This window comes from Myxocyprinus asiaticus, chromosome 3 (assembly GCF_019703515.2).
Source record: "Myxocyprinus asiaticus isolate MX2 ecotype Aquarium Trade chromosome 3, UBuf_Myxa_2, whole genome shotgun sequence".
In the NCBI taxonomy this organism is placed as follows: domain Eukaryota; kingdom Metazoa; phylum Chordata; class Actinopteri; order Cypriniformes; family Catostomidae; genus Myxocyprinus; species Myxocyprinus asiaticus.
This window is the reverse complement of record NC_059346.1, coordinates 40,145,190-40,168,278: the sequence shown is the minus strand read 5'-3', so window position 1 is coordinate 40,168,278 and position 23,089 is coordinate 40,145,190. Positions and strand designations below refer to the sequence as shown.

Sequence of the window (23,089 nt, the reverse complement as noted above, 5' to 3'; positions counted from 1 at the left end):
GAGAAACCTATAACAAATATACATTACAAAGAATGTTTCAAGCAGGTGAGACATCGGCGAGAAGGACGAGAGCCAACAGTCCCAGAGAGGATAATAGAGAATATAAAACACATACCTGTACATCGCAGTCCGGAGCAGCTCAGGTGACAATACAGTCTCAGAGCAGGGGATGCATTGCATACAACCCATTTACACCACCAAATTCTTATGAATGGACTGTCTTTATTTATATCAACATTGCTTGTAAGGGAATGGAATATATAATAGGATGCAGATGGCACAATAACTGGAGAAGAACCTCTGAATTAAATTACACTTGACCCAGCCCATTTGTGCTTTGCCCACACGATTTCATCAACCCACTTGCACCTAGACTTAGCGCATTATTGCACGAAAATATTCAAACTTATGGCGATACCCACTGACTTATCACATAGCTTTGTGCTTGAGGTATAACACTCTAAAAATAGGGCCCATTAAGAAATGTTAGACCAGGGCTCTTCAACTACTTTCTTGTGGGGGCTGGATTATTCAGATGAAAGCTTGATGGGGGCCAAACGTTCCGACTCGACTTTGTGTCGATGTAGTGACACTAGGGGTCACTCTTGGGAGCCCGAGACACCTCAGGTCTTTGATAAAAGGTATAAAAGGAGCTGGTATGCAACCACTCATTCAGATTTTCTCTTCGGAGCCGAACGGTCATGCTCGTTGATCTGAATTACTACTGTTCATTCACTCTCATTCAGATCTCTGCTGGATCTGATGGCGCATTTCAGCGGCTTCTCCCTCCTCTGCACTGGTGCACTGCAGAGAACGCCCCTGGGCGCTTCGGCAGAAAAAGAGAGTATATTTTCTGAAAGAGTATATTTCTCTAAAAGAGCGGCACACTCGGAATTTCTTTTTAAAGACGCGTCTTTTTAAAGATGCCTTTCCGATTGTGTGTTATTCCTGGTTGCGGTCATTATCTCTCAACTTCAGATGGTCATGATCACTGTCTTTCGTGTCTGGGCGCGACCCACATGGAGGCAGCGTTCGTGGATGGTTCATGTTCTCACTGCGAGAACATGACCATGGCAACGTTGCGGTCGCGGCTTGCTTTCGTGGCTCCCCGCCTCGGTCCTTCTACCTATGAGTTTGAGGCCAGTGTGGCTAGCCGCCCCGCCGCGAGGCCCCACCTGCCGATATGTCCGACGACGTTGTCCCCTTGGTAGCCCTTGCGTGGAACTTGGATGCGTGGCTTGCGCTTTCCATTCCATCGCGATGGCTGGTCCGGACCGTCCGACTCGGCTACGCGATTCATTTCGCCAGGCGCCCACCCAGGTTCAGCTGTATCCACTTCACCTTGGTGAAGGACAAAAACGCTGCTACCTTGCACGCGGAGATTGCTACCCTCCTACGGAAGGGCGCGATAGAACCTGTCCCTCCGGCCGAGATGAGGAAGAGGTTTTACAGCCCCTACTTCATCGTACTGAAAAAAGGCGGTGGGTTGTGGCCAATCTTGGACCTGCGAGTACTGAACCGGGCTTTACACAGACTCCCGTTCAAGAAGCTGACACAAAAACGCATTCTGGCGAGCGTCCGGCATCAAGATTGGTTCGCAGTGGTAGACCTGAAGGATGCGTACTTCCACGTCTTGATCCTCCCTCGACACAGACCCTTCCTGCGGTTTACATTCGAGGGTCAGGCGTATCAGTACAAGGTCCTCCCTTTCGGCCTGTCCCTGTCTCCTCGCGTCTTCACGAAGGTCACAGAGGCAGCCCTTGCCCTGTTAAGGGAAGTGGGCATTCGCATTCTCAACTATCTCGATGACTGGCTAATCCTAGCTCACTCTCGGGAGATGTTGTGCGCACACAGGGACTTGGTGCTCTCACACTTCAGCCGACTAGGGCTTCGGGTCAACTAGGAAAAGAGCAGGCTCCTCCTGGTTCAGAGCATCTCTTTCCTCGGTTTGGAGTTTGACTCAGTCTCTTTGACAGCGTGACTCATGAATGAGCGCGCCCAGTCGGTGCTGGCCTGTTTGAAGGCGTTCAAACAGAAAACAGCGGTTCCACTGAAACTTTTTCAGAGGCTCCTGGGGCATATGGCATCCTCAGCGGTAGCCACCCTGCTCGGTTTGATGCATATGAGACTGCTTCAGCACTGGCTTCAGACTTGAGTCCCGAGATGGGCATGGCGCCACGGGACACATCGCGTGGTCATCACGCCGGTCTGTCACTGTCTTTACAGCCCTTGGACCAACCTCTTGTTTCTACGGGCAGGTGTTCCCCTAGAACTGGTCTCCAGGCACGTCGTGGTCATTACAGATGCCTCCAAAACGGGCTGGGGCCCTGTTTGCAACAGGCACGCAGCCGCCAGCCTGTGGATGGGCCCGCGACTGCATTGGCACATCAACTGCCTCGAGTTGTTGGCAATTCTGCTTGCCCTGCGGAGGTTTCGGCCGTTGATCCAGGGCAAGCACGTGTTAGTTCGGACAGACAACATGGCAACGGTAGCATATGTCAACTGCCAAGGCGGTCTGCGCTCTCGTTGTATGTCACAACTCGCCCGCCGTCTCCTCATCTAGAGTCAGCAGCACTTCAAGTCGCTGCGAGCCACTCACATCCCAGGCAACCTCAACACTACAGCGGACGCACTGTCACGGCAGGTTACCCTCAGGTGAGAGTGGAGACTCCACCCTCAGGTGGTCCAGCTAATTTGGAGTCGATTCGGACAGGCACAGGTGGACCTGTTCACCTCCCAAGAATCCTCCCACTTCCCACTCTGGTACGCCCTGACCGAGGCCCCCCTCGGCATAGACGCGCTGGCACACAGCTGGCCCCCTGGCCTGCGCAAATATGCGTTTCCCCCAGTGAGCCTTCTTGCACAGACCCTGTGCAAGGTCAGGGAGGATGAGGAGCAGGTCATCCTGGTAGCACCCTACTGGCCCACCCTCAGACCTCACACTCCTTGCGACAGCCCCCCCCCCCCCCCGGCAAATTCCCCTGATGAAGGACCTTCTTTCTCAGGGACGGGGCACCATCTGGCACCCATGACCAGACCTCTGGAATCTCCAGCTCTGGCCCCTGGACGGGATGTGGAAGACCTAAGCGGTTTACCACCCGCGGTGCTAGACATGATCTAAGTGGTGTTCTTCCTGATGGGAAGACCGTCAGAGATGTGCAGTCAGATCAGTGCTTTCCTTCCTGCAGGAGAGGTTGGAAGGGCAGCTGTCCCCTTCCACCTTGAAGGTGTATGTTGCCGCTATAGGAGCACACCACAACGCAGTCGACGGTAAGTCCTTAGGGAAGCACGACCTGATCATCAGGTTCCTGAGAGGCTGAATCCCTCCAGACCGTGCCTCGTTCCCTCATGGGACCCCTCTGTAGTTCATCAGGGTCTACAGAGAGCCCCCTTTGATCCTTTGCAGTCACCGGGGCTTAAGGCACTCTCCTTGAAGACTGCCCTCCTGACTGCGCTCACTTCCATCAAGAGGGTAGGAGACCTGCAAGCATTCTCTGTCAGCGAGTTCGGTCCGGGCTACTCTCACTTGATCCTGAGACCCCGACTGGGCTATGTGCCCAAGGTTCCCACGTCCCATTTTAGGGATCAGGTGGTGAACCTGTGAGTGCTGCCCCAGGAGAAGGCAGACCCAGCCCTATCATTGCTGTGTTCGGTGCGCGCTTTACGCATCTATCTGGATCGCACGCAGAGTTTTAGAATCTCTGAGCAGCTCTTTGTCTGCTTTGGTGCACAGCAGAAAGGAAGTGCTGTCTCCATTTTGAGGATTGCCCACTGGCTCGTTGACGCCATAGCTATGGCATATCATGCCCAGGACATGCTGCCCCCGGTAGGGCTACGAGCCCATTCTACCAGGGGTGTAGCGGCCTCCTGGGCCCTGGCCAGGGGTGCCTCTCTAACAGACATTTGCAGAGCAGCAGGCTGGGCAACACCCAACACCTTTGCAAGGTTCTACAACCTCCAGGTGGAACCGGTTTCGTCCCAGGTAGTGGCATGCAATACAAGCGGATAAGCCCTGGATAGCCGGCCGGGTGTATCGCTTGCACATAGTGCCTTCCACCTCTTTTGAGCTGAAGACGTACGCCATTAATTCCCAGTAGTGTTCACAAACTATGTTCCCTGGTTGACTTCCTCCGAGCCCTGTGGCAGTCGAGTTTTCGGAGAGACTCGTTGCCGGCCCAGTACACATGCTAACTAAGAGCCCTGTTCTGGGGTTGGTGCTCCGCATGTGGCGGTTCCCTCTAAGGCAAACCCCATGCAATGTATATCTTCCGCTAATTCGTTCCCCTCTGCCCCAGTCTCCATGTTTGTAGTAACTCCTCCCCCGTTGGGTAGGATCTACCTTGAGACTCTCCACATGGTAGGCAAGACCACGTGACATATTTTTTCCACTTAAATATCCCCCCTTGGGAGGGACACCCCCCGACTAGACCTGACGGCCCAGTCGGATAATCCCTCTTCTTTTTTAGGGAGTGGAAGGGGAAAAGAGGCCACGACTGGGTTAGCCTGTCTCTATCTTTTGGGTAGTCGACTTGTCCCCAAAGGGCCGTTCGACACTCATAACTATGTTGGGGGAGGTTATGTGTTGACCTGGTGTGCTGGCTACGAGGCACACAGTGGTCTGCCCATCACACACCGCCAGTTCACGTAACACAGTTCAGCCAGTTGTGGCATTTCATATAGGGACCCCTAGTGTCACTACATTGACACAACGTCGAGTGAGTGACAGATAGGGAACGTCCTGGTTACTTGCGTAACCTCCGTTCCCTGATGGAGGGAACGAGACATTGTGTCCCTCCTGGCACAACGCTGAACTACCCGCTGAAATGGCCGGACCTTGTCTCGGCTCCTCAGCATAAAACCTGAATGAGTGGTTGCTTACCAGCTCCTTTTATACCCGTATGTCCGGGGGAGTGGCATGCAAACACCACTCGCCAATTTTCATTGGCCTTTTATCAAAGACCAGAGGTGTCTCGGGCTCCCAAGTGTGACCCCTAGTGTCACTTCATCGACACAACGTCTCGTTCCCTCCATCAGGGAACGGAGGTTACGACAGTAACTGAGACGTTTTACTGCTTAGTGCTTAATACACTAAAGGAGGCTGTACTGTACAAACTACTTCAGGGGGGACTAAATGTCGCTAGGTGGAACAAACTGTAATTTGCACCACTGTCTGTTCAAAATAAATGAAAATAAACCTAGCATTTGGGATTTGTTCCCCAAACCGTGACTTCTGTGTACTGTTACACCCCTATTATTAGGGCTATACAGCACAAACCAGTAGAAGAATACACAAACAGAAGCAAACTAAGGGCTTGTACAGTTTAATCATCCTCATGCCCCGTAAGAGGGAAGGTAATGGCGCAATGTCATTGCATGCCTTGATGTTTAGTAAACAGACTCAGAAACATCCTTTCTTCCCAGAAGGCTGAGAGGAAGTTCATGTTAAGGATGGCGATTTAGCATTCCGGTATTGATTTGTTACATGGGTGACTAATTATTGGAACCTCTAAAAATGGGAATGGACAATGTAAGCTGCATAAAGAGGGATGTTTGATATAAGGATGTAAGTGCTAAAGAAGTTCTGAGAATGTAAATATTTTCACTGGGAATAAAGAGAGACCTAAAGTTGAATTAGTTATAATTTTATTGTTAATATCAGGAATGGATATTTGTACTAGTAACACTGTAATTATTTATATTAAAAATTATTTTATAAGTAAGAAGTACGTAGCTGATATGTGTATTTGGAATTTCAACTATTAAGATATTAATTACAGATATCTGTAATTGTGTTTTGAATAGTAGTGAATGTCAGATAATTGTGAAATTCTATTAGTGAAAATGCAATTACACATATTAATAATGTGCATTTATGTGAATAGCAACATTTTTGAAATCATGAACTCTTTACTATTTAAGTTTGTTTATTTTCAGGATATGTATATATGTGGTACTTTGAATGGGTTCATGCAATTATATCTAATGTCATATGACCTGTGCCTGTTTGTTTTGCCCTGTGTTTAAAACAAGTACTTGTTTTTCTCTCACTTAGATTTGTGCCTATTAAATCAAGTCTGACCCTTTCAAAGGGGAATTTCCTAATGTACAGATAAACCATAATTTGAATACTGTACTTGCTAATTTTAAAACATTTTTTTTTTTTTTTTTAGTTGCATATTTTGCACTTTATTTTCCTCTCATTAATAGTCTTTCTAAGAAACTCTAGGTTGGAACCCTGTTGTAAGAAATGACCCAATTAAATTACGCTGTGAATATTTTATCTCTGACAATTAAAAACCATAAGTTCTAGTTAAATCTCTGTTGTTGGAGACATTGGCAGTGCCTCAGCTCAAAGATGGGAGTTTTTTCTGTAGAGAAAGAGAGAGACAGAGGATGGCTTTAAGGCAAGAAGCCAAAATAATGCTGCAAGTGTAAATAAAAAACTTTCTGAGTCTCCATATAATCTGACACTTAGAATATCTAATTGCATTCCATTGCTATGGAAGTCTTGCATCTCCAATTAAATGTCCACACGCCAAAGGTATTTAAACACGAGCAGGTGTGCATCCTGTGAAAACACCATGCTGTCTTTGAAAGGAAGCAGCATGCCCCTGAAAGAAAGCTTAAGACACCTTTTTTGTGGTGCAAGACCTTGAGAAGAAACCAATATGAACTCTCAAAGATGAACATTACAAAAGCATGGAAACATGTTCACTTATCAGCATTTTTTGAAGATGGGAACTTCAAGGGCGTTATCACCCTGAATAAGAACAACATGCAAAATGTAATTCCTGTGGGTGACATGTCCCCAGGTGTGATACTGGAAATCAGCTCAGAGGTTGAAAGAAAGGAAATTGGAGAGATCTCAGAGGATACAAGCAAGGATATTGATTTCCAGACCGATTCTAAAAAGGAAACTGACTCTGGAATGGTGAAAGGAAGTGTCATGGACAGTGAGGAGGCATTGGAAGAATATTTGCTTAATGTGCAAGGGCCATCTCCGTTTGGTACTTTCGATTAGAGTTCGACCGATATATCAGATTTACTGATTAACCAGGGCTGATAGTTGCATTCTTTAACTATTGGCTATCGGAAAAAATCAACTCCCGATAGTTTCTGATATTTATTTTTGGTTTCATTTCTTCAGAGGGTTCTATAGTCTAAACTCCTTGGTTCAACAAAATAATGCCGCCCTCTATAAAAAACAATCAGTGACTCCACGTGGAGTTTGTTGTGCAACGTGACTAGGCTATTTATAGAAACCGAAGCTTCAAAAGTGGGTTTAAACATCGACAGAGAAAAGCCAAGGTATGTATACAATACACATTATTATTATTATCATGATACAATAAATCAGTCATTTAAGACAACCAAAGGTGGTTTGATACTTAATGTGTTTATTTATAACTAAACGCTGCACTGGAGAATTGCATAGCCGACAAGGTGGAGAGGACGCTAACATTCAAGCTAACATTAACTCTTCGAATGGTTAGAACAATGTTACAAGTCAAGGATGGAAACTGCTTACCTTTCCTCTTAATACGCTGTTTTGAAGAAAAAAAAAGTAAGTTAATTATCAGTAGTAAATCAGTCATTGATGGCAATCTTATGTGAATATGCTGCCTGAGTTTTTGCTTTTGCTCAGCCATTTGCTTGCTTCAGAAGACCAAAGCTGGCAAATGACATTTCGTGAATGAGACGCGCACAGGAACAGTTTTATAGTTTTTTGACTAGAAATTTTCCCAAACTTTTCTCCATTCTGACAAAATGAACTTCTGTCCAAGCTTCCAAATTTCATGATGTGGTTATTAGTGATGGGTTGTTCATGAACGATTCGTTCATTTTGAACTAATCTTTTATATGACTCGGAAGAACAAATAGTCTCAGAGAGTGATTCGTTCATTTTGTTGCAGCCATGCATGTGCAAAATTCGTGCTCGTGTTTCATTCATTTGGTGCAGAGACAGCTCTGTACAGGAAACAGAACTGATTAGTTCACCTCCCGAGTCAGTCTACGGGTACAAGTCGTTCACTGACAGCCACAAAGTCTCTGTATTGCAAACAGAAGTTACTTAATGCTTCTTAATGCTCCCAACAAGCAGTTTGAGATGCTTGAGATGTTTTGCCCTTACAGTTACACAAAGTGTTTCTGGTCACTAATTTTAGCTTCTTTATTTCTTGCAGTTCATAACTTTGTGAATATTTCTGTCATGATGGGGGTTTTTTTTCCCCATCCCATTGAATCTGGTAATAAAGAGTATTGTTTTAAACTTTGTTTGACTTTTATCTTCTCGTCAGAAAATATAGACTACAAGAGCTATAAGGAAACCCCATATTATTTACTTGTTTATTGAGTTGATTTTAAATAAATTTATTTTTCTTTCATGATGCATCCCCTCATTTTATTTATTTATTTATTCTTATGTTCTTGTTGGGAATAGACCCAAATCAAGCATTAATTATTTATTAACTAATTTTACACTTGGGATAAAATATCGTCTCAACACTTCCTGCATGAAATACATGAAAATAATTCATCATGGCGATTCATATGATTTAAAAAGTCATTTATTGCCATACTGACATGTACTGATCACGATACAAACAACTGCAACACACTGACTGTGAGCTGTAATGAAAAAAAAAATAATGAAAAAAGACCAGTAATTGTCATCTGTGAATGAGCGCTGAGCCTGGAGGTCACGTGTCAAATGAATGAAGACTCAGATCCGAACTCCAAAGACTGACTCGGGAGGTGAACTAATCAATTCTGTTTCCTGTAGAGCCTATGTCACATGATGAACGAAATGACTTGGGAAAAAAAGGTTCATTCATTTTGCTGAACGAGACTCAAAGATCCAAGTCAGTAAAATGATCCGATCTTCCCATCGCTATTGGTTATGTACAATAAATAAATAAATAAAATAATGTAAAAGCATGGTAAAATATATATGTCTGAAATATAAATTTGATATTTATGAGAGGGCACATTGTTATATAATATAATGTGTTCATATTAGTACACATATAATATATACAATGCCATTTTAAAATTACCTTTAATAAAAGACTTGAGCTGATTTTCTTTCTATTCCTTTTTCTTTCTCCCTTTCTTGTACATCATTCATATATTTAATATAACAATAAAATAAAATAATATATATTGTCAGTAGGGATGAAGCATACAGTCGCTATTTGGCTTTGTGAGGCAGTGTTTTATGTTATTGCTGAACAACAAACACATTTGACCTGTAATATTTTCAGTAATACTTTCATTAATTTCAGATGGTAAAAGCTTTGAAGGAGTTACCAGTGTGGGAGAAATGTATTAAGTATTGCCATTGAAAGTGATACTTACTAAAGTTCAGCACTATTTTACATTGAGTGGAAAGTTTTCATTCATATTATACATTTAAAAAACGATCAGCCAATTAATCGGCTATAAGCTTGTTTTCCCACCTTAGTTATCAGTTTTGGCAAAACCCACTATCGGTCGACCTCTGCTTCCGATAAATGCATTCATACATAAAGTGAATACTGTATATCAAATGTATTGTGTGTATTATGTACAGTATGGGGGTAGTTGATATCAAATACTCTTGGGAAGTTTACATGCCCCATGATGTGACACACAATGCTCCCTCTAAAATTATTTTAAATTACATTTAGCTCATTCTTTTATAATTATTATGCTTTATCATCCAAGGTTTTTATGACCTCATACTACATGCAATATTTGTGCTTTTTAAAATTCATTTTTTTCACACTGCAGGAAAATTTTAAATGAACTAATGAACTCAAAAGGGGAATTAAAATGCTGAAAAACTTCTAAGAAATAATGACCTATCATAGCACCTAAAATATAAAATTTCAGATGTATTTTATTTTTCACCTAAAATATTTGATGATAAAAAACTTTGAAATGTTATGCAACAATTACCCATGTATTCATTTTTATAGATTGCATATAAACAAACCGAATATTTTTTAAACAATAAAATCAATATTACATATACTTAATTTGGACATGTCTTTGTATAAACCGCATGAAATAATTTCACATGAAAATGAAATAATGATAATCACATTAGCCTAAATTAAATGTGCTATTAACACATTCCATCCCTGACATTTACACTAAGATCTGTTTTTACTTTGCCACACATTCACTACACTAGAAATCTGAGCAGTGATTACATTTTCAATACACAGAGTATGTGATTGCATTGTCTGTATTCCAGTCTAACCCAAGGATCTCTTAAATACCTGGAGAGAGCTTTCAGTTAGCATTTCCATTCATCTCTATGAACTCTATGCACGTTTTATTTCCGCGTTCTGCCTCAGGGGGCGCACTTACATCCAACTCAGCACCTTTCTTATTCTGATAAATGCTTTCGAGATGAATCGGGGGAAATTAACTTTTTATTTACTGGAATTTCTGATGATGACACAGAACAATATCCATAACATTTTGAGACACAGAGCTGTTGCTTCATTCAATAAAAAGTAGAAGGTGTTTAATAGCTTTATTTCAAGTTATGTCAACAACTATGAGGGAGCTGACCGGCACTGGCTTAGCGAAGTCTTCCTTTACTTACTGCATGTACTTATACATGTAATTAAGTTGATTCATCTTGCTAGATAAAGTATAAAACTGTGATATTATGAGTTCAAAATTAACGACACTCCAGCTTCACGTCAAATGTGGAAGTGAACGACTATATTTCCTAACACAGTCACTTTAACCCTTAAACACATACCTCGGGTCTTTAGTGACCTGGAACCTCATTCCAGCCTCTGTACCTCATCCATTTTTTGGAGTTGTGCCCAAACCTCTTTAGTATTCCTCAATCTATCTCTTTTAAATCGTGTAACACACACACTCACACACACACAAAGTCAAAATTGCATCATTATTTATTTATTTTTTTATTTTTTTATAATGGTTTAAGTACCAAAGGTGTATTTAGTCATTAGAGACCATAGGTACAGTATGTAATATTGTTGCTTTTTTTTTCACACTTCCATAAATAATATTTTTTTAATGATTATTTTATATCTAAGTTTACTATCACAGGATTTTATTTATTTGTTTATTACAAGATAAATTATTTTTTTGTGCAACAATGAATTATCAAAAATGGTGAGTTCCCTATATGTCACTCACTCGATGTTGTGTCGATGTAGTGACACTAGGGGTCACTCTTGGGAGCCCCAAACACCTCTGCTTTTTGAAAAAAGGCCAATGGGAATTGGCGAGTGGAATTTGCATGCCACTACCCCAGACATACGGGTATAAAAGGAGCTGGTATGCAACCACTCATTCAGATTTTCTCTTCAGAGCCGAGTGGTTGTGTTCAGTGAGCTGAATTACTCTGCCGATCCATTCACCTCGAAAAGCTGTTGGATTTACGGTGCATTACAGTGGCTTCTCCCCCTCTTGCACTGGTGAAGTGCAAAGAACGCCCCTGGGTGCTTCAGCAGCTAAAAGAGTATATTCTTCCTACTAAAAGAGTATATTTTCCCTTCTTAAAAGTGTGGCTGTACATCCCCTACTTCATCGTAACGAAGAAAGGCGGTGGGTTGCAGCCAATCTTGGACCTGAAAGTACTGAACCGGGCCATGCACAGACTCCCGTTCAAGATGCTGACGCAAAAATGCATTTTAGCTAGCGTCCGGCATCGAGATTTGTTCGCGGCGGCAGACCTGAAGGACGCGTACTTCCACTTCCCACACAGACCCTTCCTGCGGTTTGCTTTTGAGGGCCGGGTGTAGCAGTTCAAAGTCCTCCCCTTCGGCCTGTCCTTGTCCCCTTGCATCTTCACGAAGGTCGCAGAGGCAGCCCTTGCCCCGCTAAGGGAAGTGGGTGTCCGCATCCTCAATTATCTCGATGACTGGCTAATCCTAGCTCACTCTTGGGATGTGTTGTGTGCACACAGGGACCTGGTGCTCACGCAACTCAGTTGAATGGGGCTTCGGGTCAACTGGGAAAAGGTCAAGCTCTCCCTGGATCAGAGCATCTCTTTTCTCGGCTTGGAGTTGGACTTAGGATCTATGAAGGTGCGCCTCACAAACGAGCCTGCACAGTCGGTGCTGAACTGTCTGAAGGCGTTCAGACAGAAGACAGCGGTTCCACTGAAATTTTTTCAGAAGCTCCTGGGTCATATGGCCTGGGTCACAGACACCTCCAAGATGGGATGGGGTGCTGTATGCAATGGGCACACAGCCGCCGGCTCCTGGACTGGCCCGCAGCTGTGTTGGCACATCAACTGCCTCGAGTTGTTGGCAGGAGTGCTCGCCCTGCAGAGGTTCTGGCCGTTGATCCAGGGCAAACACGTGTTGGTCTGGACGGACAACACGGCAACGGTAGCATACATCAACCGTCAAGGCGGTCTACGCTCCCGTTGCATGTCACAACTCGCCCGCCGTCTCCTCCTCTGGAGTCAGCAGCGCCTCAAGTCACTGCGAGCCACTCACATCCCGGGCGACCTCAACACTGCGGCGGATGTGCTGTCATGACAGGCTACGCTCAGGGGAGAGTGGAGACTCCATCCCCAGGTGGTCCAGCTGATTTGGAGTCGATTCGGTCGAGCACAGGTAGACCTGTTTGCTTCCCAGGAATCCTCCCACTGCCCGCTTTGGTATGCCCTGACAGAGGCACCCCTTGGTATAGATGCGCTGGCACACAGCTGGCCCACGGGATTACGCAAATATGCGTTTCACCCAGTGAGCCTACTTGCACAGACCCTGTGCAATGTCAGGGAGGACGAGGAGCAGATCATCCTAATAGCACCCTACTGACCCACCCAGATGTGGTTCTTGGATCTCACGCTCCTCACGACAGCCCCCCCACCTGGCTAATTCCCCTGAGGAAGGACCTTCTTTCTCAGGGACGGGGCACCATCTGGCACCCGTGACCAGACCTCTGGAATCTCCACGTCTGCAGTGGATGGTAAGTATTTGGAGAAGCACGACTTGATCATCAGGTTCCTGAGAGGCGCTAGGAGGTTGAATCCCTCCAGAGCATGCCTCATCCCCTCGTGGGACCTCTCTGTAGTCCTTCGGGGTCTACGGGGAACTCTCTGTGAGTTGAGCCCCTGGAGTCAGTTGAGCTTAAGGCACTCTCTTTGAAGACTGCCCTCCTGACTGCGCTCACTTCCATCAAGAGGGTAGGGGACCTGCAGGCATTCTCTGTCAGCGACTCGCGCCTGGAGTTCGGTCCGGGTTACTATCACGTGATCCTGAGACCCCGACTGGGCTATGTGCCCAAGGTTCCCACGACCCCTTTTAGGGATCAGGTGGTGAACCTGCAAGTGCTGCCCCAGGAGGAAGCAGACCCAGCCTTGGCATTGCTGTGTCCGGTGTGTGCTTTACGCATCTATGCAGAGCTTTAGAAGCTCCGAGCAGCTCTTTGTCTGCTTTGGTTGACAGCGGAAAGGAAGCGCTGTCTACAAACAGAGGATAGCCCACTGGGTCGTTGACGCCATCGGGATGGCATATCACGCTCAGGACGTGCCGCCCACTCTACTAGGAGTGTTGCGGCCTCCTGGGTCCTGACCAGTGTCACCTCTTTTGCAGACATCTGCAGAGCATCGGGCTGGGCAACACCCAACACCTTTGTGAGGTTCTACAATCTCTGGGTTGAGCCGGTTTCATCCCGTGTGTTGTCAGGTACGAGCAGGTAAGTTCCGGGACAGCTGGCTGGGTGTACTGCTTGCGCATAGTGCCTTTCCTCTCCCTTGAGGTGAAGACATGCACTTTTGACTCCCAGTCATGTTCACAAGCTGTGATCCCTTGATGACTTTCCTCCTTAGCCCTGTGGCAGACGAGTTTGCGGAGAAACTCGCTGCCGGCCCAGTACGTGTGCTAATTAGGCCCTGTACTGGGGTAGGTGCTCCACATGTGCTGGTTCCCTGTAAGTGACCCCATGTGATATCTTCAGCTAAATCGTTTCCCTGTCGGTAAACTGTGTTTCCTTGGGCAGAGGCCCCTCTGCCCCCAGTCACCATGTTTGTAGAAACTCCTCCCCCCTCGGGTAGGACCTACCATGCGACATCTCCACATGACATACTTCCGACAAGACTCGGTAAGACCATGTGACGTATTTCCACTCAAACCCCCCCCCCCTTCTCTGGGCAGGGTGTGGTCTCCATGGTGTCTTCCCCTTGGGAGTGACACCCCCCCCCCCGACGTAGACATTTAAGGCCCCCAGTTGGTTAACAATTTCCACTCTTTTTGGGAAGAAAAAAAGAGGAAAAGAGGCCACGGCTGGGTTAGCCTGTCCCTATTTGTTGGGCAGTCGACTTGTTCCCGAAGGACCGTACGATGCTCATAAGAGCATTGGGGTTACGTGACGGCCTGGTGCAAGCTGGCTACAAGGCACACAGCGGTCTGCCCGTCTCGCACCGCCAGTCCACGTAACACAGTTCAGCTAGTTGTGGTGTTTTTATAGGTACCCCTAGTGTCACTACATTGACACAACGTCGAGTGAGTGACAGATGGAGGGAACGAGACATTGTGTCCCTCTTGCCACAACACTGAACTACCAGCTGAAATGGCCGGGACCTTGTCTTGGCTCCTCAGCACAAAACCTGAATGAGTGGTTGCATACCAGCTCATTTTATACCTGTATGTCCAGGTGAGTGGCATGCAAATTCCACTCGCCAATTCCCATTGGCCTTTTTTCAAAAAGCAGAGGTGTTTGGGGCTCCCAAGAGTGACCCCTAGTGTCACTACATCGACACAACATCTCGTTCCCTCCATCAGGAAACAGAGGTTACGAAAGTAACCAGGATGTTATCAGTATTCTATATGCGTGTACACATACATATTATACTTGTTATTTCTTACTCAAGGTGGCGCTATTGTTTTAGTGATTTAACTGATTTACATTTGACATCGCTAGCTGACGTAGAAACAACATTGAAGTAAACTATAGTAAGTGTAACATATGAACAGAATGATTTTACTATTGTCATTTGGGTGTACTACTGAAATTATGTAATTTGTTCATCTATTTAGACTCAATATGTGCCTGGGAAAATACATATGTGTAATGTATGTGTAACATAGGTGTAGCTGATGTGCATCTTATGTGTAGATTATGTGTTATGTGTAGCTCAATATGTGTTTGACAGTCAGTTGCATCTCATGAAATTTCAGTATGAAAATAATAAATCCTGTTCTAGATTTGTCCTGATTTGTTGCATTATCTCTTTGATTTATGAAAAATAAAACATCAAAATATACTTTCTTTTATTATTTTCTAATTGTCTTGAAAATATTTAGAAAATTAGACACTATCTGGGCATTTTTATAGATATAAGTGCCGGGTATCTAAAGACCTGAATATATAAGAGTGTTTGGGAAAATTGCCATGCATTTAAGGTTAATCATATATATACTGTATATATAAAGCCCATTATAAAAACCCATAGGAAAATCAAGAGGTATCCCATGGTGAATTCTCTTACAGGTTTTTGGACTACAACCTGAACAGCTCTATGTTATTGTGCATGGTAATGATAGGCTACAGTAATATGAGTGTGGCTTGGGCGATCAAATTAGGCAAATAATAATAATAATTAATTAAATGACTAAAACTAATTTACCATTGAAATTGTACACCAGTGGCTTAAAATGGCATCATTCCAAATTGATGTATCATAAATTATGCAATAGAAAAGTAATTCACTATTTGTTTTTTTAATACGTTGCTATAATCAATATTGTTTAAATAACCATGACACAAGACGTGAGTTCAAAAATAAAAATTTCCTGTTTGTTTATTAGATTACTCAGGCTGTCTAATGCATAAGATATGCACATGAAGTGTCAAACAAGGATGTGTGAGTTATGTTTGTTTCCATCACAAGCTTGGTGCTTTTCCTTTCAGGCTTGTACATGAGCTGCGACGTTAATAGTATGAGACCGGGACAAACAAGCTAATGTCATTCTTTTTGGAGCCCAACAAAAAATTTTTGTGATCAATATGGTTCTTGTATATATATATATATATATACAGGTGCATCTCAATAAATTAGAATGTCATGGAAAAGTTAATTTATTTCAGTAATTCAACTCAAATTGTAAAACTCGTGTATTAAATAAATTCAATGCACACAGACTGAAGTAGTTTAAGTCTTTGGTTCTTTTAATTTTGATGATTTTGGCTCACATTTAACAAAAACCCACCAATTCACTATCTCAAAAAATCAGAATATGATGACATGCCAATCAGCTAATCAACTCAAAACACCTGCAAAGTTTTCCTGAGCCTTCAAAATGGTCTCTCAGTTTGGTTCACTAGGCTACACAATCATGGGGAAGACTGCTAATCTGACAGTTGTCCAGAAGACAATCATTGACACCCTTCACAAGGAGGGTAAGCCACAAACATTCATTGCCAAAGAAGCTCACAGAGTTCACAGAGTGCTGTATCCAAGCATGTTAACAGAAAGTTGAGTGGAAGGAAAAAGTGTGGAAGAAAAAGATGCACAACCAACCGAGAGAACCGCAGCCTTATGATTGTCAAGCAAAATCGATTCAAGAATTTGGGTGAACTTCACAAGGAATGGACTGAGGCTGGGGTCAAGGCATCAAGAGCCACCACACACAGACATGTCAAGGAATTTGGCTACAGTTGTCGTATTCCTCTTGTTAAGCCACTCCTGAACCACAGACAACATCAGAGGCGTCTTACCTGGGCTAAGGAGAAGAAGAACTGGACTGTTGCCCAGTGGTCCAAAGTCCTCTTTTCAGATGAGAGCAAGTTTTGTATTTCATTTGGAAACCAAGGTCCTAGAGTCTGGAGGAAGGGTGGAGAAGCTCATAGCCCAAGTTGCTTGAAGTCCAGTGTTAAGTTTCCACAGTCTGTGATGATTTGGGGTGCAATGTCATCTGGTGTTGGTCCATTGTGTTTTTTGAAAACCAAAGTCACTGCACCCGTTTACCAAGAAATTTTGGAGCACTTCATGCTTCCTTCTGCTGACCAGCTTTTTAAAGATGCTGATTTCATTTTCAAGCAGGATTTGGCACCTGCCCACACTGCCAAAAGCACCAAAAGTTGGTTAAATGACCATATTGTTGGTGTGCTTGACTGGCAAGCAAACTCACCAGACCTGAACGCCATAGAGAATCTATGGGGTATTGTCAAGAGGAAAATGAGAAACAAGAGACCAAAAAATGCAGATGAGCTGAAGGCCACTGTCAAAGAAACCTGGGCTTCCATACCACCTCAGCAGTGCCACAAACTGATCACCTCCATGCCACGCCGAATTGAGGCAGTAATTAAAGCAAAAGGAGCCCCTACCAAGTATTGAGTACATATAGAGTAAATGAACATACTTTCCAGAAGGCCAACAATTCACTAAAAATGTTTTTTTTATTGGTCTTATGATGTATTCTAATTTTTTGAGATAGTGAATTGGTGGGTTTTTGTTAAATGTGAGCCAAAATCATCACAATTAAAAGAACCAAAGACTTAAACTACTTCAGTCTGTGTGCATTGAATTTATTTAATACACGACTTTCACAATTTGAGTTGAATTACTGAAATAAATGAACTTTTCCATGACATTCTAATTTATTGAGATGCACCTGTATATATATATATATATATATTAGTAGTTCATGCATCTACCAGCAGGGGCTAACGTGGACATGCTGACCTGCTAACCAGCTAACCCCCTATGTGATTGTACTTGTACTCAGGTCTAAACTATCCATACTTATGTCCTTTTTTGTATATTGACCAGAATGTTCCGGTCCTCTTGGCATGGAGGGTGGAATCATCTCCAACCAGCAGATTATGGCCTCCTCCACTCACCGAGCTCTCTTTGGCCTCCAGAAATGGTACCCCTACTTTGCCCGGCTGAATAAGAAAGGTCTAGTGAACGCCTGGACAGCAGCCGAGAATGACAGATGGCCCTGGATTCAGGTAACAGATTGACACAAGCAGAGCACGTTTGGATCAAGATCCATCAACAGTGAATGAATCTGTAACTGGCAGAAATATCCTCCTCTCATTGACCTGTTTATCTGAAAATGATGAATGCTGGTACATTTTAAAATGAGCGTATGTGACTATTTGAAAGTGTGGCAGTTTGGGGCAGTTTTTAATACAGTGATGTTTCACAGAAAAGCTGTAATGGTTCAAGTCACTGTGGTTGTGACTTTAGTGGGATATCTCCCATATCCGATCAAGTAATCAAAATAGTTATAGATATGTTTTCAAACAAATACCCACCTAGGCCGCAGCTTTTCTTATATTAGTATTCGAAAATGTTTCAAAAGAGTTGTTCTTTCGCAGTACAGACTCTGTGTACTGTATTACTGTTGATTGATGGTCATTGCAGACAATTGACATCTTTGTATATCAATCCATTTCTTTGAGTTTCTTCAGAAGATGGTTTAGTATTCAGACACAGTTTCTTCAGCAGAGTACAGATTGATAACACAGACAATCGCAACGGATGGAAGTCACAGTCCATTTAACTCTAGTTTTACGATGAGTAGCCTCATGTCAACCTCAGATTTATTCTCTAAATACCTGCATGTAAAAGACAGAGAGACTGATTTGGATCTCTTATTAAATTTTTATTAAGCAGGTAGTCTGTGCGGCAGCATAGGGTAACTCTGTGAAGAGGCGACATGAAACTCGTCTAAAGAAAGAAATGATTGAGAAAGTCTAACTGCAGACCTGTGATTGTATCAAGTTAATCACTATTTGTGCACTAGTGGTTGCTAGTAGGTGAAGAGTGAAAATTAGAGGCAGAAAGCGAGAGAGAGAGATAGAGAGTGGGACGTAGTAAAAAGGGAGAAATATAAAGTATTTAGGGAGTTGGTCTGACTTTAATGATGCCACTTGGGAAAGGGCTTTTGGTGCTTAGAGCTGTGTGCTGAGTGCCGCTGGGTTAGAACACAAAGAGGTGTGTTAGAAATATCAGATTGGCTTAAGGCCATATGCTGTAGTAATTGCCACATGACCTCTCTTGGGCTGTAGAAGTGGAGAAAAAATCCAGATGTGACACTCCAACTATAACTAAAATCAGAGGCTACAGAGTCTGTTTGTCACTTTTTCTTCACTGTCATTCTTACTTAATTCTTTCCTCTTTCTACCTTAGTTTCTCACTGGGTCTAATTCACTAATAATTGCATGCATACTGTACAAGTACGCCCAATTCACAATCTGTGCATACACACATACAATTGGTTTTATGCTCATTTGAATGTTGATAAATCCAGATTATTGTACATGAGGGAGCACGTGCCTAAAGTTGGTAATTAGCATACTACACCCAATAATGGGTAAATGTAAAATATTTTGTGTAGGGTCACTTAGTCATTTAGCTTAACACATTCCACACATTCCATTTAGAAATAATGTAAGTGCAAACTGATTGATGAATCTTGATTTCTGTGTGGAAACGTTTGCGCACATGTTTTATGCAGAAATTTGTCCGTACTGGTTACTTAATGAAATCCACTGTCTGTAAGCCTTCAGGTGCCTTTGATCTCTGCAATATTACATTATGAATAAAGCACAAACACTAGCAATTAACAATTTACCTTAAAAGTGTTTTATTTTACAATGCATATGTGTTTGCTTATTTCTGTTTGTTAAAAAGTAGAGGGAGAGGTAATTATGAATTGCTGTAGGGTAGAAGAGGAAGATTTGTGAGTAGCACTTGCATGTCAGCTTTCTCAATTGTGTGAAATTGCATTGCAACACACTTGGGAAATGTATTTTAGCCCATAGTGGACAAAAGCAAGACACTTCATAACTGAGGAAGTAGCACTTCTGGGCATGAAGGAAGTGGAATACTTTTTTCATTTATTTATTTAATTTATTGAGGGAATTAGGATTTGGAATGTCTCCTCAATATTCTGAATTTCACATGCTTAGGGTCCCAGTATTAGCAGGAAAAAAATCAGCACTTATCCTTGCCAGTCATGTTTTAGTGAAACCTGTCAGGGTTGATTTTTGTCATTTCTCCACAGTTTATCTTTTCACATGTTGCAGCTATACACCTTAGTCAAGTGTCTCAGGGTAGAAATGTACTTGTAATTGCCATAGGTTCTGAGTATATTAGCCACTTCAAAGTTATAACGCTCAGACTGCATCTGTCTGTCCTCAGTCTATTATGAAAATCTATGAACTGGGCCTATCAATCACTCTAACAACTAGCAATCTCAATCGATATTTAAAAGGATAGTTCACCCAAAAATAAAACTTCTCTCATTTACTCATCCTCATGCCATCCCAGATGTGTATGACTTTCTTTCTTCTGCTGAACACAAACAAAGATTTTTAGAAGAATATCTTAGCTCTGTAGGTCCATAAATTGCAAGTGAATGGTGGTCAGACCTATCAAGCTCCAAAAATCACATAAAGGCAGAATAAAAGTAATGCATATGACTTCAGAAGTGATATAATAGGTTTGGTGACATATATCCATGTTGTTTAGCCAGAGGGGAACTGGCCCCCACACTGAGCCTGGTTTCTCCCAAGGTTATTTTTCTCCATTAACCAACATCTTATGGAGTTTTGTGTTCCTTGCCACAGTCGCCTTTGGCTTGCTCACTGGGGTTCTAAATACAATTATTATTTAATTATTTATTTTTATACACAATTTACAATCATATTTAAACAAACTACACAATGATGATTCTAAGACTTTATAGATATTAAAGTTTAATTTTCTGTTACTGCATGATTTTCTATAAAGCTGCTTTGAAACGATGTGTGTTGTGAAAAGCGCTATACAAATAAAAATGACTTGACTTGAGTAAATTATGAGAACATTTTAATTTTGGGGTGAACTATCCCTTTAAAGACCTGATGAAATCAAAATACTTTATTGTGGTTTAGTTTAGTTTCTGAGGACTACTAACGATTGATCAAATTCACTTATAGCATATATATGCATTTACAAATGTAATTTTCTCTCTTCTGGGACCTGGTGTTTTGGGCTCCCAAGAGTGACTCCTAGTGTCACTACATCGACACAACATCTCGTTCCCTCCATCAGGGAACGGAGGTTACAAAAGTAACCATGACGTTTCTGCTTTGCGGCATGTTTCTCATACAGACGGCGTACAATACAACCTGGGAGGGGGGAAAAAATCATTGTAGGTGATAGCATGTGCTTTTCAGATTATCTCTGCAGTGACTAAACCTTCTAAGGGAAGAAATAGTCTGTAAAAAAGGTAGAATATGACAATGTGTTTGCAAATGCCCTCACCACAGCAGAAAGCATGAATGTTTGAGGAATGATGATTATGACTAAGTGTGACTCAGTGTGAACTGATTTTGTCATTTTATGGGTTTAGCAGACTGGTTAACCACTTTTGAAGTGGTTAACACAGATATGTTATTGCATGGGATGAGTCATAGCCTATTATCAGTTATAAAGAGTAAGGCAGTAAGCCATGATGGAACAGTATTAGAGTGATTCTAGAAAGTACTGCAGGTTACAGGATATTTATCAGAGTAGTTACAGGGTAAAGAGCTCACAGAAGGGAAAAAGACCTAGGTCCAACAGTCTGAGACCACATTCAAAACATGTTTCTTTATAAACCTGAAAATAAACAAAACATTTTGTTGAAAGGTCGAAAGGTCAGATTTCCTTGCTTCCACTGAAGCACAAAATACATATTTTCAAATCTTGCTGCCATAACATGGATCTTCAGGTTTTTCACAAATTTGTAGTTGAGTCCATGCAAGGTAACATGCTGTCATTATAGCAAAAGGGGAAATAACAAATACTAAAATATTCTGAAATTCATGTTAATTTTTATAGTTGATTGCTTAACTCAAATGATTATGCTCATAATGTAACTTGTAATTAAAATAAATAAATAATAATAATTAGAAGGAAAAAAAGCAAAATAGATGTATTTTCACCTATGTCTCAGACTTTTGGACCCCACTGTATATGCAAAGTGATTAAACTGACCTCTATGTTCCTAAATGCAAATATGTATTATAAATGGAATATATACCCTGCAGCTGTGTTTTTGTGTGTGCGCCTGATTATGTCCGCATGACACTTACTTTCCTACTGCACACAACACAGCAACTTAAAAAGCCTGTCAGTGGCTGGAGCATTGAGATCATGATTGGTAAACGACTCTTGTGTGACTGGGTGTCAGGTTGATAAATGGCCTTTGGGAATTACAGCCGTTTTATGTCTGCCATCCACAACTGAATTAGTTTCTACGAAACTGCCAAATATTGCCACGACAGATGTTTCCAATGGCCATTCCACACATGGTGCCAGTGTGTGTACATCTCCATTAGATGAAGTGACTCCACCATCTGTGTCCATTATGAACATGAAGTATCATCCAGTCATGGTCTTTTAGTCACACTGCGTTAATTGGTCACCCCTGTTTTTGTCTTGTGCGAGTCTATGAAAGGATAGATCTAGATTAATTGGTATATAATTAATACTTAGGAAAAATACTGTTTGCAACTTTTGAGCAAGGTTTATGTAAGGGATTAGATACAGCCATATGGTCATTATCACAAAATAAACCCTGAAAGGGTAAGCTTGTATCACCCTGAATAAGTATATTTTGCAATAATGTACATTTTACTGCTTACAAAGTAGCTGACTTACCAATACATACATAAATACATATAATTGAAATACTGATTTAAAGCTGCACTACATAAAACTTTCTGGTTAAAAATGAACAAATTATTGATTGAGTACATAAACAATCAGTGTTCAAAACAATGTCTTTACCTTACCCCGATTTACTACTGTAAGCCTATAAAAATTATTTGTATTTTGAGCTGCCGGGTAGAATTTGGTGCGAAATCGCTGGTTTATATCGTGTATCCTTTCGTTATTACGTCATGTCCGTAAACACAGGAAAGAAGTACCGTCTGTCTAATGTCCTGGCTGGAGAAACTGCATTCAGTTCAGTCAGTCAGTCACACTCACACAGTTCAGGACCACATCGCTGCATTCCAGATGGATGTGTATCTGTTATCTGTTTGGCTAAGTTGTTTACCTGCTATAATGCTTGAATATGTTGTCTGGTTGTGTTGTTGAAGCCTATACTGCTTGTCATGCTTG

At 42.5% G+C, this 23,089-nt stretch overlaps 1 protein-coding gene across 2 annotated transcripts in view; it reads left to right on the top strand.

Moving 5' to 3' along the window:
• LOC127419271 (EGF-like repeat and discoidin I-like domain-containing protein 3) overlaps nucleotides 1–23,089 on the top strand; it is a 291,255-nt gene that overhangs the window by 207,013 nt on the left and 61,153 nt on the right. For both annotated transcript variants that reach the window (XM_051660557.1, XM_051660547.1), the window contains one exon: nucleotides 17,756–17,937. In XM_051660557.1, coding sequence (XP_051516517.1) covers nucleotides 17,756–17,937 — 182 coding nt within the window. The remainder of the gene's footprint in view (nucleotides 1–17,755; nucleotides 17,938–23,089) is intronic.